This window comes from Cupressus sempervirens, chromosome 3 (genome assembly GCF_028749045.1).
Source record: "Cupressus sempervirens isolate cs-2001-9-10 chromosome 3, ASM2874904v1, whole genome shotgun sequence".
In the NCBI taxonomy this organism is placed as follows: domain Eukaryota; kingdom Viridiplantae; phylum Streptophyta; class Pinopsida; order Cupressales; family Cupressaceae; genus Cupressus; species Cupressus sempervirens.
Genome location: NC_143120.1, coordinates 822,593,080 through 822,610,408, shown reverse-complemented (window position 1 = coordinate 822,610,408; position 17,329 = coordinate 822,593,080). Strand labels below are relative to the sequence as shown.

The 17,329-nt window shown below is 32.6% G+C and overlaps 1 protein-coding gene across 8 annotated transcripts; it reads right to left on the bottom strand.

Annotated features, from left to right (window-relative positions):
• Positions 1–2,573: 2,573 nt before the first annotated feature.
• On the bottom strand, positions 2,574–10,900 carry LOC149569311 (uncharacterized). Of its 8 annotated transcripts, none has more exons than XM_089822034.1 (4): positions 9,748–10,900; positions 9,438–9,542; positions 3,076–3,316; positions 2,574–2,820 (listed from the first exon to the last, which is right to left on the bottom strand). In XM_089822034.1, exons 3-4 carry the CDS (start codon positions 3,308–3,310, stop codon positions 2,693–2,695), a joined length of 363 nt encoding a protein of 120 aa, XP_089678160.1. In that variant the 5' UTR covers positions 3,311–3,316; positions 9,438–9,542; positions 9,748–10,900; the 3' UTR covers positions 2,574–2,692. The 8 variants fall into 8 exon arrangements, with proteins under 8 accessions (XP_089678160.1, XP_089678155.1, XP_089678159.1 ...); XM_089822029.1 differs by having other exon boundaries at positions 9,505–9,542; XM_089822033.1 differs by having other exon boundaries at positions 9,438–10,900.
• Positions 10,901–17,329: the final 6,429 nt, after the last annotated feature.

The window sequence follows — 17,329 nt, the reverse complement described above, 5'->3', positions numbered from 1 at the left end:
GGATCTTGTCCCTTTTTCTAAGGGAAGAAAAATTGTTCGATGTAAGTGGATCTACCGGACAAAATTTGCAAGCTTTGCTGGAGGTGCAAGATGCTACATCTTTTGGGGGGGCCTCTTCCTCTCACTTGGAGTCCTAATTTTCTTTGGGGAGTCTCTTTTCTCTCTCTTTTGGGGGAATTTTATGTACATGGGTACCTCATCAGGCTTGACTTGCTGGGACCCATTTCTACATCCACCTAAGCTTCGCTTATGGGGGGGTGTTAGTGTAGTTTTTTATTTTTCCTATTTTGCTAGGTTTTTCCTACACTTTTAATAATCTCGCTTAGGTTAATAAAGCATGTCTTATTAGGTGAATGGTTGTGAGGTGTCATCTTCCTACATGTGAGCATCCATAAGCTATCTTGGGAAGATACTTTGCTATCTTTAGTCTGATAGATGGTTGCTCCTCATTGGTTGGTGTTGCCACCTCCTCCCTCTTCCTAGCCTATATAAGCATGCTACCTGGCTTGTATTTGCATCTCTTGTTTTTGCATCCTCTTAATGCTATTTTGCTTCCAGCATTTGCATTACTCTCTTGGAGACTAACTCTATGATGCTATTTTGATTTTGTATCATTTGCATTCATAGTTTAGATATTTACTCTTTGCACTAGTTTTCTGGGTTATTAATCTTTTCAGATTCTAACAATGTCAAGTGCCTTTAATAGGTCTTTGCATGGATCTGGCTATTTTTCCCCTATTATGCTTCTCTCTCTCTATTTCTAGCCTCTTTCTGACAACTTTCTTCGTGAAACTGAGGACTTTGACTTTTTGGGTCAAGGACAACCTTTTGGTCAAGGTCATCCTCAACCCTAACCTAGGGCAAGGTCAACCACATCCTTGACCCAAGGTCTATTTTTCAATTTTCTAGAGTTTTAGAATATTGAACTTTGAAAAGTTTCATTTTCTCGCTTCCAAGTCGATTGTTTAGAGTTTCAAAATGGCACATTCTTAAATTTCATTTAATCTAGGTCCATTTCTAGGGGTTAACGTTAATTAGGATTTAATGCTCCTATGTTGGCCTTCTCTAGAAGTTTGTGCCCTAGATCTCTATATAAGGAAGCCTTCTTCCCTCATTTTGACATCTACGAACTATGAACTATGATTGACGATCCACTATTGATGAGCAAAGTTATTATCTACTATCTATCAAGCATTCAAGCATTCAAGTGTTCAAGCATCTAATTCATCAAGGAAGTCTATTGTTAGCCATAGAAGGATTCAATCTCTATGGAGCCCTCTTGTTGAAGATTTCTCCATCACATGATCCATTTGTGCATTGATCACTTCCTTGTGGTTAATCAATTTGGATCAATCCTTTTGGGTTAATGGATTGAGGATAAGTCCTATTTTCTCCTATTCAATATATATAATCTTAAAAAACTCATTTGGCAATCGAAATGTAAGTTAAGCATTTTTTAAATTATTTTGAAACTGATAAAACAAGTGAGAAAAAAAAGAGATTCATCTGACAAGCCCATTAGTTGTCAATTACTACGAGGGACTCACCAATTGTATATATTTTTAAATTTATTTTCATTTACCATAGACAATTCATGAAATAAGGATAAAAAGAGAAAAAATAAGAATAAAAGGGAAAAAATAGGAATAAAAGTGAAAAAAACATATAAGAAGATAGAGCTGAAAATAGTTGCATCTCCCATAAAAAACACTAGATAAAGGCAACAATTTTTTAGCATAAAATTTAATTTTAAAATAAAGCTCTCACAAAGAGTCTAAATAAATAGTAATTTCAATTCTAAAAATTTGAAAAAAAATAAATAATAATTTATTTGTAAAATTTTGAAAATATAATAATTTAAAAGGGAACTATATGTAGCAAGGTGTAAGGTGGGTTCCTCTAGTTTGAAGGTCTGAAAACATTTATAGAATATGGAATAAAACAACTAACAATCAAATTTACGAGAGAGCATCCTTGCATAGGTTCAAAAGTTTATCCACACTTTCCAATGGGATCAATGGGGTCTACTACAACGATTGTCTTAGGGAATCGTCATAAGCATTGATCGGATGCTAATTATAAAGTGAAGTTAGTATCATGAGATGGCAATGCAAGTTATAATCAACAGCTACAGAGTGGCTAAAGTTGTTGAAAGAGTGTTCCCGTATATTGAAAAGTGTGTACTATAATGGAATAAAAAGGTAATAATTATTAAGTTGATGATTCTACACACTATGGTTGACAGTTTTGTGTATTTAATTGGCAAATATGCCAAAAACTTTACAATAGTTATTAATATAGAAAAATTAAAAATTAAAAATATATTTACTATTTTTTTGTTTGCAAAAATCAATTATAAAATGTGTATTAAAATTGACATTTGAGAAGAGAAAATGTATGGTTTTATAGAGAAAAATAAAAATGTGAGCTTTATCCAAGTTGATATTTTTATTCTTGTAATTCTTACATCTAAAAGATTTGAACTTGTCAAAATTGGCTCGGTAAAAAATTAGATAGTACTGAGTAATTAGGATAGCACTTCAAGAGTCCGCATATAATTCTACAAACTATACTAGGTAGAATATAAATGCTAATTTTAATTTATATGTTCAAATTTTTTATTAAAAGGTCGAGCAAATGAAATAAGGCCCAAAATAATAAAATTGCCCATGCCTGACTAGTTCTCATTATGCTACAACTTTCTTCCAAGGTTGGACTTCTCTTGACCTAAAAGTACATTCAACTGCCCTTGGATAACACCAAGAATATTTTCCAAAGCGGTAACCCTACTCCCCAAATCATTGAACTCCTCCCTAACCCCTGCACATACAAAAGATCATGAATAAATATATCAATAGAACAAACAAATATATCAAATTTAAATAATGAATAAATAAAATACAGCTCTATAAATGAACATAATCAAAGAAAAAGTTACCTAAACCATTTCCTTTAGAAGAAGATGATATTACAATAGAACAAATAAATCTATCAAATTTAAATAATGAATAAATAAAATACATCTATATAAATGAACATAATAAAGGAAAAAGTTTAGGTAAAAGAAAAAGTTACCTAAACTTTTTCCTTTAGAAGAAGATGATATTTTGGATCGTGACGCTTGAGAGATAAGTAGCCCATCTTCAGTCAAACCATATAACTGTATCCGTGTCCGCTTTACAGTTAGGTTTTGTGCCACCTTATCCAATTGTTTCTCAATACCTGCCTGACTTACACCTTCTCTCGGACCCTTCACTTGCTTCCGCTTACCAAGTGCATTTTGTGTCACATAATCCAATTGTTTCTCCATAGTTCCCTGCTTCTTGCCAGTAGAAGCAATGTTATGATCCACAAGTAGTCATATGTTTTTAATCTAATATAATTACAAGATGCTGAATCATTTCTTATGCATACTAACTTAAAAAGGAGGATTATATCCGATGTACACATTAGTCTTTAATCAAAATATAGAGACAATGTTATGATCTTGCAGTATCATATTTTACACAATCTAGAATAACAGATAAATTCAACTTTTTAAAGAAGCTGAATTAGTTCTCATACATATTAATCTGAAAAAGGATTATAATTTAAATGTGATAACATATTTTTCTTGAAGAAGTTTTCTTTTCATTGTCTAAAATAATAAATAAATGAAAATCTAACCTTTTTTTTGAGAAGCTGAATCAATTCCTATGTACATTAATCTAAAAAGGAATTATATTTGATATACATATCAGTCTTCAATCAACATGTACACCAAATGTTATCACCCTGAAGTGTCATATTGTCATATTTTTATAAGCAAAAAAAAACTGAATCATTTTATATGTATATTGACAAAAATCACAAGTAATCATACTTTTATAAGCTAAAAAAATCTGAATCGTTTCCTATGTATATTGACTGAAAAATCGCCCTGAAGTAGCCATATTTTCATAAGCTATAAAAAGCTGAATCGTTTCCTATGTATATTGACTGAAAAAGGGAATATATTTGATTTACATATAAGTCTTCAATCAATAGTTATCTTCATTTAAGATGTAGAGGAGCACCAAGCAAAATCAGATCTGTAACATTGGTATGAGAAATAAAATATTGTCCTTTCCCCTGTGGTCGAAAAATGTAAAAGCAACTTATGTTAAAGGCGAAGAATTCCCAGGAGAGGTGGTCTAATGGTAAAGCAGGGCACATGGAAGACTCTCACCTCATTTCGAATACACCTACCGTAAGGAAGCAGGCTGTAACATCTGGACCAGTGAGGTCGTAAGGTAATAATTGTGTAGCTAAGAAATAGAAACCTTAAAAATCTAAACTAAGCTCGCCTTACATTTCCTCAAGGTGGCTAATAAACCGACCCATATTTTACCAAGAAGAGAAAAGGATACATAAAACGTACGTTACCTCGAGCCTATATAATTTTACTGCCATAGAAAAGATGAGGCAGTGATGTTGGAGCAAACTGTGATCCGCACCTGTTAAGTTATTATAAAAAGTGGCTGCAGATGCACAGATCATAGTACCATCTTTCATCAAAAGAGAAATATCGAGGTATAGTGGTTACAACTCTGTTCCTCCATAACAAGCAGACAACAATAATCTGCACAAACTAAGATTGAGTCCCGCATGATGCTACAAAATAAGATACTTCGCTGGGACAAAGCATGAGAAGAGAATTTTGTGCGGTGTTTCTTATATTAAGCATCCGTCTGAAGCAATCTTGTTGTGCTTGATGAGACCCTATCCACCCATGTCTTTCGCTGCTTGCACTATTTTAATTTTGGCCATAATTGTCGTTGTTTTAACTAGATGTACTCAAATGCTTACACCTTAGTTCTAAAACAAGTTCAGTATACACCTAATTAAAATATCTGGGAAGGAAATTGAAAGAACATGAATGATTTTATTATTTACAGATGGCATGTGTATGCATATGACAAATGGAGGTGATATTGAGGAAACCTTTTCCATCAGTGTATAGTTGTTACAGGGAGCCATCTTGGTAGTAAGATATGTCCATTTTGGAAATGGACACTTGCAACACTTGCATCAGCACAAACAAGTTTTAGTTTGAATTTAATGAACTTTCGTGATGTCGTCTTGAGTACTTAAAGAACTGTTAAATATTCACTGTTCTGAGATGTCAAGTATATATGAAACTTCAAAAGATTATTGTGCGAATCATTCCTTTTGTCATGTAGCGTCATCAAAGTTCTTTATATTAGCATCAAAAGGTTCTCTATTCTAGGAATGCAGTGTTGATACTAACATCAAAATGGTCTTCATTCTAGGAATGCAGTGTTGATGCTACTGGGCTTTTTTACCATTCACCGGGCTGGGATGATTGCTCCTTTGATTGGGCAGATCCTCATTCATCAAGAATCAATATCACCTGTTGCCAACCGCAGTTGTTTACCCTTTATGGGAGAACTTCTATGCAACCTAAATTTTCAGCACAACTATAACATAATTTAATTAATCATCTAAATTAAGCCGATTATATATACAAAATATGAAGAAAAATATATCGGTGAAAAATTGATTCATTACTGAACAATTATCTTAAAAAGTTCAAAGATTCTGATTCTCAATCATTGGAAGAATTCGTTTGTGTTTAAAAACTACCCATAAACAAAACACTATTGAAGCAATGGAGCATCAAGCAAATAAAAAATGTACCCGATAAGAGATCATTGACTTGTACAAATCGCCAATTTGCAAAGTTATTATTACCTCCAAGTTGCGCTGCATGAAGTCCTTGATCAAAACAAAACAAATCTGTCAATTTTTTAAAGCTGTCGTTGTCACCGCATGTTTTATAACATTACTGGAAATGTACCACTCCAGAGCTATTTGGCCTTAAGGGTATATATTTTTATACGAATGCTTCATATGGGATTCCTGATAGCTTTCCAATCATTGCAAACCAAGTTACTTTTACCTGGTTGTAAACTTAAAATATTGTTCACATAACTGTTTTCTGATCTGCATTTTTCCCAATCATGTTCTGTTGGTCTTCATACTGGTAGCTGAACTTTTTATTCTTACTTTTACCCTAACTTTTTATAATATTCATATAAATAGGAGTTTGTTATTTGACAGCTATTTTTAACATAACTCCATCTTCTCCTGATGCCAAAACCTTTGAAAAACATAGTTCTCCTTGTCCATCATCCTCTTCCAGTCAGTCTTTTTTAATCATTGTGTGAATGAAGAAAACTTTCAGTTTATTTTTATGTTTTTAAGGATAATCCAATTCTAAATTCTCACCCTCTAAGTCCAACAGTAAATGGAGTTGTAGGGTGCAGCCACGCCTTTGGCTCAGTGGATTTAGAATGCCAACGACATTATGATTTACATGGTTTCAAATGTGGATAGAATCATGAACAATTTATTTTGAGTTAAAATAAGTTCTAATTTTTATCAGTTGTGTATACCCAATTATTGGATGGGAACTTGTGTACCTTTTTCCGTGAAATCGGTCTATTATTCAAATCTCGTACTAGAATTTTTCAACATTTTATCATCTATTGCAAATCTCAAACATTTTGTTCAAGATGCCGGTGTATATTTCATTTTCGATATTTGGAATAGTGTTGTTGCAATGGATAGTGGCAGATTATTAATTCAAATAAACAAAAATCTGTTAAACACAAAAATATTTTGAGAAGGATGTGAGTGGAGGGGGGCCTCATGGGGTGAACTACTATTTGCAAAATCATCACTTCAAATCCAGATAATTATTAGCAGTAAATGAAACAATTATTCAAATGTTAACCATAAACACATTTGCACATGAGAATATCATATGTATGTGGAAACCTAAAAGAAAAAAGCCACAGCGAGAATAGCTGCTTGGATTTACTACCATCCAACCTCACAAAATAATTTAGAACTTACAATATAAAATAAGCACTAACCAACCAGAAACCTACCGGAAAGATCAATCCCCAATTAAATTTGCAGACATCAACCTACAGAAGACACCAATCCCTTAATCCAACATCCAAGCACCAACACAATATATGAGACACCAATCTGAACAAAGTAGAAGAGATATGATAGCGGACCTTCGAGAATGAACACTCAGCTTCCTTCTACTTTAGAAAACATTGGAACCACCCAACAAACACCATAACTACCCTACACAGTGCATAACACAATGGTTGAGATGCAATGCACATTGCATCGCTCCAACTCCAGATCAATTATAACCAAGGTTGCATGGGTACGTGGGTACGGGAACGGGAACGGGTACGGGAGCGGGTACGGGTACGCATATTTTTCAAAATAGGGGACGGGGGTACGTGTGTATGCCTAATTTTTTTTTTATAATTAATATTTTATAGAAAATATAAAAATCAAAATATCTGTCATGAGTCATGACATTGAGCATTCAAAACAAGAAATTTGAAAATATAAGCCATAAGTCAAATATATGTATATATATATATGCTATTGCTGAATGTTTAAAGTATTTTTCATAATAGGGGACAGAGGTACTTGGATATGTCAAACTTATTTAAAAATTACACTTTTATATTTATAAAAAATCTGATTTTATGAGTCATGACAATGGTTTTTCAAAACAAGAACAGTGATAAAGTTTGCAAATGTAATGTACTGTTTTCAGTTTCAGATTTGCTATATGTTTGAAATAATAATACATGATAAATGCTTAGATGCATAACAAAGAAGGCAGACTTTAAACATGAACAAGAAGATCCTAAACCATATGACAATGACATATTGCAAATGATAAACTTTTGACTTGAACAGTGATAGAGTTTATTGTTAATGAGTATCAAAGTTTCAAACTGATTTGGTATTGAATTAAGTTTGATAAACAACAAGCTAATACAAAAACAAAAAACCAAAAAAAAAATCAGAATCTTAATCAAGGTCCTTAGCTATGATGCTCTCCACTGAGTACCCGGTACGTGGGATACGTGTACCCGGTACTTGGGTACGTGGGTACGAGTACTAGGGGTGTGGGTACGAGTACCCATGCAACCTTGATTATAACACATATCAGATAATTACATTAACACGCATCCACTAGGAATGAACCTAGATCATATATATATATATATATACACATGAATTACAAGATAACTATATTCACACATCAGCTGCAAATAAGATTAATGGATCTTGGCCACAGAAATAACTCTTATTCAAACATATAATGGCCAGGTCCAAAAGCCCACACGTTATTCCAAAAGAACACATCATGCATTACCCAGTGTAAACTTATCTAGTCGCAAACGTCATCCACACAGTATCTCCGATGAGCACATGTTACAAACCTTCGGCACATTAAACCAAAAGACCAACCCAGACAACCAATATAGCACAATGAACACACTGTCATTACTTTCTGTCTGATAAAACTCGGGCACTTAAACACTGGAATATAATAATTCACATGTAGCCACATTGTAGACACATTGTAAGTCATGGTTTGCCTAAAATAGTAATTTTGACGAGTGATTAATATGTAGTTATATGAGTAATACTTGTTAAATTTAGTAAGTTACTAGTAAGTGGTTTGTATTTTGAACTCTTCAATTTGTTGTTATCTACACTTCGGAGTCATGATTGTTCATACATTTTGAACACTTCTTAACTGTGAAAATTCCTGAACAATAAAAGTTAAGAAATTGGCCCATAGTTTTACACTAATATATTTTAACGAAGTTTTCCACACAAATACTGTATTATGTGTGTTTGCTCAATTCAACATTTTTTATACACTAAGTTATGTTTCATTACAAAAGATGATATTACAAATATACATCAACTAATCTGACCCACATAGCTTGTCACTGTACGCTTGGAACTCAAATGTTCAGACATGGTTATCAATCTTTCGGATGCCTTATGCTCTTCCTAATTACTGAACGTCAATGACAGAACTGCCTGCACCTTTGACATCAATGACAACCTTCGACCAAAAAAATCATTGCAAGGTCATGAGAACATATGATATATTGGTAGTATGCTCTAATATTGAAGAAAGCAATCGGTTCATCATTGACTGTTTCAAGGGAATGCAGTTAAACAATTAATGAAGTGCACTCTCTTTGAGAAGTTTGTGGGCATAAAAACATTAACGGGTTACCCCCATGCTTGTAAAATTTCATATATATATGCATGCCAGTTATTTAACATGGTGGAGCATCAAGCAGCATCAGATGTCTAATATTGGAATGAAACATAAAAGAATTTTCTCTCCCCCACAGTGAATTATTAAAAGCCAAATCATTATCAATTGGGTGATTTAGAGATTAAAATCAGAAATATGAAGACGTGCAACTAACAAGGCACTATAAACTAATGATCATAAATCGTTTTCAAGATAAAACTGCTTGTTCAGAATATTGAAGATAAAACTGCTTAATCAGAATATCGAAAGGCTAACAGAGTTAATGAACTTATCCTTATCTTCAAGCACAGGCTGCCTGACCTAGACCATTTGCCGTTATGCCATTCTTGTCTTACCCTCATAGCCGACTTCTAATAGACCTTTTCTCCATACTCTGGGAAATTTACAGAAAAACAACCATCAGGGAGAAGCTCCGAAACAACACCCCTCCACCAACAATGTGCATCATATATTTTAACATGATCATTAACTTTGCAATTTCTTAAGTTGATCTTAGGAGGGCGTGGCCTTATTTGAGAGAAGTGGATGTCTTCCACCAAGGGTTTTCCCCTCTTATCCTCAAATTTCTCATGTTGTACCTTACAAATACCTCCTCTCTCGTTGGAAACCACTGTCCCCTCAAACCATGCACCTCTAAAACCTTCCTCGTTGGAGCATACTTCAACTTTCATGCCCCTGCTGAAGTCCATCCCTTCCTCCAGTAATCAGCAAGCCCAAACAAAAACAAACCAACGCCACCAATTAAGGAAACAAGATGAAACTGAGATTAAATTGTAAAATCTATAAACCCACTTGTTCGGCTACAATGCAACACCATACAATCAATTTCTCTGCAACCTTAAAGCTGATAAAACCATTTTTTTTTTTTTATCCTTAAAGCCCCTTACATTCTGGCGCAACCGACCCGAGCAGCTCCACATACAAAATGAGGAATTTCAACACTCAAAATTAAGATACAAAATTCTCATTACAATTCCTTTTAGCTACACAGGCTAGCAACAGAAGAACACGGCGACCTCAAAAACATGAAACAGAGTTCAAATTTCAACTTATCTCAACATCAATCTTGTCTCAGAAATGTTAACTCCCCATGACTCTTTCCGAGAATCTGTCCTGCGCATCAGCAACGATGATTCCGCTTCACCTTCACACAAACCCCTTGCAAATATATTTCGTTTGCTTTATACGGGCCCGTAACCCAGAATGCCCATTCTCCCAGAAAATTGCAATTTCCGGCAGCTGCCGCCCAGCAAACAGAAATTCCCGCCACTGACAGCGAAGGAGTAGAATGTCTGAAGGAAGCCGCCCGTCAGGAAAAACGGTGAAAAACAAGTCCCCCTCTCTGCTAAAGAAGACTCCCCAAATATATACTGCCCAAATGCTGACAAAAAATCTCCACGTTATTGCTAAAGACTTCCCGCACAAATAGTGTATATACCCACAATTGCAGTCGGATCTTATGGAGACACATGCAGCAGTTGGGGTAGAGGCAGCGCATAAACCAGAGATGTCATGACTGCCATGTGCCTGTCAAGGTTCTGGTAAAAAGAGATATCCCGACCTCACTAAATTTGTGTGTCTAATTTAGCCTGAATATCAATGGGTGTGGCTGTCATTTAGGGTTTGTCTTTCGCTAATTTGAAGAAAGATTAGGGAACAAGAAATAATGGGAATTTTGGGGGTTATTCATTGATGGAGCAACTGAACAGTATGGTACTTCTCACTCCCCACTAAGGCCTCGAATTTGATGGCGGTTTCGCCATTTTCCACATTTGGACCGTTTATTCAACGGTAAAGATTGATGGTTTAATTATTAATAAACTATAATCAAATGAACACTAAAGTTTAAATTATTGAACGCAGCAGGAGAGAGTTATTCTTAGGACAAATTGTTCCACATTGTAGAAAAAAATATCATATGCAATTTCTGTTTGCATCTGTTTGGGAATGCAAGAGAAATAAATCTAATATGAAACAATGTTTACTAAAGTATTTTTTTAAAGTTTAAACAACATCAAGATAGAATTAATGCGGAAGTAATATAAATATACACATAAGCAATTACAGATATTTTCAATTCTTCAAGGTTTCTTTTATGTTGAGTTACGTTAAGAAGTTATATTAATATGTTTAAGTCTCAAGTACAATGTATCATAATCATAAAAAAATAATAGATACATAATCTCATAAGCAAATGCATAGATACATCCAATGAATAACATCTATTGCACATGTCACAGGGTATGTGATAATAGATACAATACATCAAAATACATGATAACATATATAGACATCAACTGAATAGAAGTCTCTAAGATAAGAATGATAAAGGTGCAACTGCATCATTGAAAATCCAACAATTGGCAATGTAAGGGGGACCCAAATGGTAAGAAGACACTACCTTTCGACCACATGGTTACCTAGTTAGGCATCCACTCCACCATGCAGGGAAGATAATGAATGATCCACATACAGCGAATCAATCAAGAAACATTCTTAGGCAAGGAATTCTTAATAGCCAAAATCACCTCAAAGGTAACACATACTACTTAAGAAGATACGGTAATCCAAAAGAAAGAGCACTCAATCCAATACCAACACTGCATAACAAAACATCACACATATACCAAGAATAGATCAAATCACCAAAATCATGAGATAAACTCAATAAAAGATATCCACCACATGTCAAAAGTACATCATCCATGAACCACCAATCACAACCAATGGAAGTAAATAACCACATTAAACACATCCAGGAATAAGTACACCACCAAAGGTACAAACAAAATCTACAGAGGAGACTCAAACTATATATTAGGGAGTGCCGTCACATGGTCAAATTACTTGAGTTACCCTAGACCGATTACTCTGAACCCCAGACCCTCAACGTGACACATGTGGAACCAAAATATCCTCTCAAGAAGATGAGGCAAACTAGTCATATTGCCATCTCATTCCTATCCTTAGTTTATACAAGCACTGAAGGCATGGGCAAGGCTATATCTCTAACTTATATTTTTAGTGTGTTTCCCAAAATATTAATTACTAGATTATCACTTATTACATAACTTACAATAGGTTACCCTAGCACTAACCTCTTTGGGTCTCAGACCCCTACTACAAGCCACTCCTAAGGATATGTACCTAGAGAACCTTTCTGAAGCACACAAGACAAAGTTGTGTCCCATACCACAACACCCATAATGATCAAACTCGGTTTCTTAACAGGAAACTCGAAAACAAGTTGGTTCTCCAAACCCAAGTAAACATAAAGCACTACATAAAAAATCTCATAAATGCAACTTTTATTTAAAAACACAAGACTCAACACAATGTCTCGAACAAATGAAAATCATAGAAGAAGTCATGAAAAGAAAACCTCTCGTTTTGGTTTGACCAACTAAGCAATTCAAAACTCATCACAAAATAAAAACATCACAACTCTAAAACACTATAACTTCTAGTAAAATAAATCATCGCAAAAGATCTTAAATCAACTACATATAAAAAGCATAAACTATTAAAATTGATTAATTAATTTTTGTAAATAAATAAAATATCAATACCAAATGAATAAAAGATCAATTTATTTCTAACGTCCAATTTGACTATAAAACATACTAGTTGATCATAACTCAACAAATATAATACAATTAAACTAAATATAAAATTAATCTTATGATAAATTTTATTTTTAAAATTATCATAACTAATTTAATAGTTACATATAAATTAAACTAAAGATTTAAACATAGCTATAAATGTGATTAAGTAATAATTAATAATAAAAAAATATTAAATATAGAACTATCAATTTCAATTTTATAAATTAAAGGAATTCAAATATACAAGAAATAAGAAAAAGCATATCTTCAAAATAGAAAAAATTTGAAATGAGTCATTTCAAATTCCCAAACAAAAAGAAAGGAATAAAATTAAAATTAAAAGCTAAAGTTTCTCTATGAAGACTTTTCCTTGAAAATAGGAACTATTTAAACAAAAATCAAAACTAGTCACATGTAATGGAAAAACAAAAAATTTCAATAATAACAAGTGCCACATAGTGGTATGTACTTCTTATTGTTATATAGTTTTAAAATTGTTGATAATATATATATAGAATAAAATTTAAAAATATTAAAATAAATATTTTTAAAAAATTGTATCCAAGTCATATTAATTTTATAATAATAACTATTTTCATTATTAGTATATATGTTTTAAGAAAAAGACTCATGTAAGGTAATATTATTATTGTTTTGTGTAAGTAGTCTTATGGCAATGAATATTGTAATTATATGTATTGCCTTTAGTGCATTTGGTGTATTGTAACTATATGTATTGCATTAAGTGCATTTGATGCATTTAAAAATGTAAGAAATTTTTCATTTAATAGTAAAAATATAACAAATATAAATACAAAGTTGTGGAAATTTCTAGTTTATTTATGTTTTTTTTTAATAATAAATTTAGAAATTCTATTTTATTTTTTTTGTTAATTAGTTTACTGTAATATACTTGTAAATATATGAAATTTCACATTTAATGACTTTTTTAAAATAAATAATCAATTCATATTTCTAATTTTAACTAAATAAATGTATTAACTATATTAATAAATAGCTTCTGAAAATATTGTCACTAAAAATGCAATATGGAGGAGCTCCAAATAAAGGGGTCCTATAAGACCAAATGAACTCAACCAATTATGGTCGAGATAATTAATTTTTAAGAATATATTTAATTCATTAAAAATGTTTAAACTTTAGAAATATTGCAATGAGGTAAAAATAATTGAGTGTCATTGGTTGATATGTGTAAAACAAATTCAATAATAGTTCAAACTTAATACAATAGTACTTAGCCTGTGGCAAGTACAACAAGGGACACAAGCATTAAAAGAGAATTTGATTTGGTAAAGAAATTCCAGTATAGTTGAGAATTGTAAAATGTTTAGTAGCAAATATGAAACTTTGAAGATATTCTCTTGTCCTTTAGTGTCCATAGGTATGTTTTCCCAATTTATCATAACACATATGCAAGAAAGTATAAGATTGAAATTGGTGAAAAAGGTCATGCTTGTAGTAAAGTTATAGCAGGAAATACAATGAGGAAAAACAATCTTAACACTATGTAGTGAAGTTGTAGCATATAGTGAAGTTATAGCTAGACATACAATTTAAACACCATGGATTAAAAGGTGTAATGGTGGCCAAGTTGAATGTGTTGTAGAATTATAGTTAAGATTTTTACTTGAAGACTTCATGAAAGTTGCAAAGAGTTGACATTATATTTTTTTAATTTGAATTTCCAATGCACGAGATTAGAAGTTTTGAATGGTTGAACATTATTTAAAATAAAATCTATGCTTATATTTTAAAAGATTTAATATAATAATGAAGAAGCATATAAATTTTATAATTTTATTTTTGTAGGGACTTTAATCTTGAATAATGATTACAACAAACTCAAAGGGTCGATGGATGAAACTCATTTGTAAATACACTGAGCTAAACGATCTTCATATTATAATATATAATCATTAAGGAAACTACATTGTAATAGTGTTTGGAAAGTAAGCATAAGTCAAAATAAAGTAGCAATCTTCTTTTTGGCTATAGTCCAAAAAATTAGTCTATATATATATATATATATATATATATATATATATATATATATATATATATATATATATATATATATATATATATATATATATATATATATATATACAGCTAAAGTTTTTGTGTAAACTAATGTGTTTTGAAAAGAATATTAATTGTGAATGACATTAAATCATAGCAAACACTAAAAGCATATGATCTTAGCATATATTGCAATGGGAAGTTTAAGACCTAAGATTGCAAATTTAATATTCCAAGTGATATAGGCAACCGAAATGTGCAAAGGAAGTCCTTCAAGTTGTAGTTGAAGACACTATATGTGGAACTATGTGTGTAAAGAGAAGAATATATACAATCCAATGTCAAAATGTAAAAATAAAGATATGCACCTACAACAATATGAATTTGGTACTACTAGTTAACAACATTGAACCTTATAGAGCCTATTTTTTGAAGAACTTATTATTGAACGGAAAATTAGCAAAAAAAGGTTTTCTATGAAGCTTTTAATCTATTATATCAAATTTTTTTGAAGGTTAATCTATAGTCTATTAAGTTTGCATAAACTAAAAACATAAAATGTCTACACAATGTTTTATTATTACGAGCACTTTGCATAATCTAAATGTCAAATGATAGCATTGGATAGTTTGAAGAATTTTTTCATCGAATGTCCATTTTTCATGTTCATGATATTTATTCTAATATATCATTGAATTTCACAATATATCTTTTGGATTAATAGATTTTTGCTGACCATTTTAGTTAGATTGTAGAGCTTTAAAGTAAATTGGGTATATATTATTGAAGGTGTTCCATTGTTGTCTACTAATAAGAAAGGATTTTGCTTGTGTTGATTAGTGTATTGAGGTAGGGAAGTTTGAAAAGAACCATTTAAACTTTAAATTTATACAATTCTTCAGAAATCGTACTGGTGCAGAAAAACCCTTTAAAATCCCTTCATGTCTCTTATTGTAGGAATCAAACAATTATAAATTTTTTGAGATGTTTTAGATCTATTGAATAGAATATACTAAGTGTTGACAGAAAGTCATTTCGAAAAGATTCGTGACGCAAATTGTGTTGCTCAAATGTGCGTGTTGGATACAATTGGTTAATTGAGTGTTGTCTTTGATGTTACACAAATGTCATATCAGTCATCAAACAGAGTCTACCGAGCTCAGAAGGTAAGCATAGTCGTTTACAGAGTCTACCGAGCATTGCCATATATTACATTGTAAAGATAGCTTCTACCGAGCTAACTTGGTTAACGAAGGAAGTTCAGTACTTACCGAGCCCACTCGGTGATTGAAGGAAACTGTGACAAAGTGTTTACCGAATTGAGAAGGTAACCAAAGAAAAGTTAGTGTTTACCGAGCTGGGAAGGTAACCAAAGAAAAGTTAGTGTTTACCGAGATAGGAAGGTAAGCAAAGGAAAGTCAGTGCTTACCGAGTTCACTCGGTGTCCAAAGGGAATTTGGCAAAAACAGTTTCTACCCAGCTCACTCGGTCATCTATACTTACCGAGTTCTCCTGGCGATTGAAGGGATGTCATGGAGTTTGTTGTATTAACCGAGCTCAATTGGTTAACACAGGAATTATTTTCTGAACAGTATTAACCAAGCAGTGTCGGCCAGTAAAGGGATTTGTTGGTTTGTAATTCTTAGCCGACTATTGTATTTGTTTGATCAGTGATTAAAGCCGACTAAGATAATTTGTAAGGTATATATGAAAGATCAAGTTGTGAATTTGAAATATGAAAAAGAATTTGGATGCATAAGAGTGCGAATATTGAACATATAAGCAAATGTTGAAAAAGTGTGATGGAGGATCAGATGCATTGAAGAAGCTGCAAAGTTGTATGTGATTAGTAAGGATCCAGTCAAGCATAACAGAGATCTGCAATCAGCAAAGATAAGTTGCACATTATATCAGGTCACTTCATTGTTGCTTTCTAACCATTGTAACAGTGAACTCAAAATCTCTTGACAGAGTGGGTTTAACAGCCCTATTGTAAATCCTCTAACAAGGTGACAGTTCAGTTGAATTGTTCTAAAGACCTCTAGCAAGGCCACTCCTAACAAGGTGATTAAATCCTCTAACCGGATCACACCTAACAGTGTGTTTTGTAACCTTTAACAGGGTTGGATCCTAACAGGGCTCACTTCAGAAGAGTGAAAAACAGTAACTAGTTACATTGGTGGTTTTTCCCATATTGGGTTTCCACATTAAATCTGGTGTCTTTAGTGTTCATGATTGCTGAATTGTTTTGGTTACCAGTTCTTAATAATTATTAGTATTTGCTGCATTATCAAGTTTCAGTAATATGTAACCAAGATCAAGATTTTAGACATCTAAGGGACTGTGAAATGTTTTTGTGGTAACTGATTCACCCCCTCCCCCTCTCAGTTACTCCATTCTCATTTCCAATAGTGAGAAGGGTTACAAAGCCCTTAGGACATAATCGATGGTGTTTTTGCACATATTTTTTGTGGTTTCAAGGAGTATGCATACTATTTCTACATAGATTTTC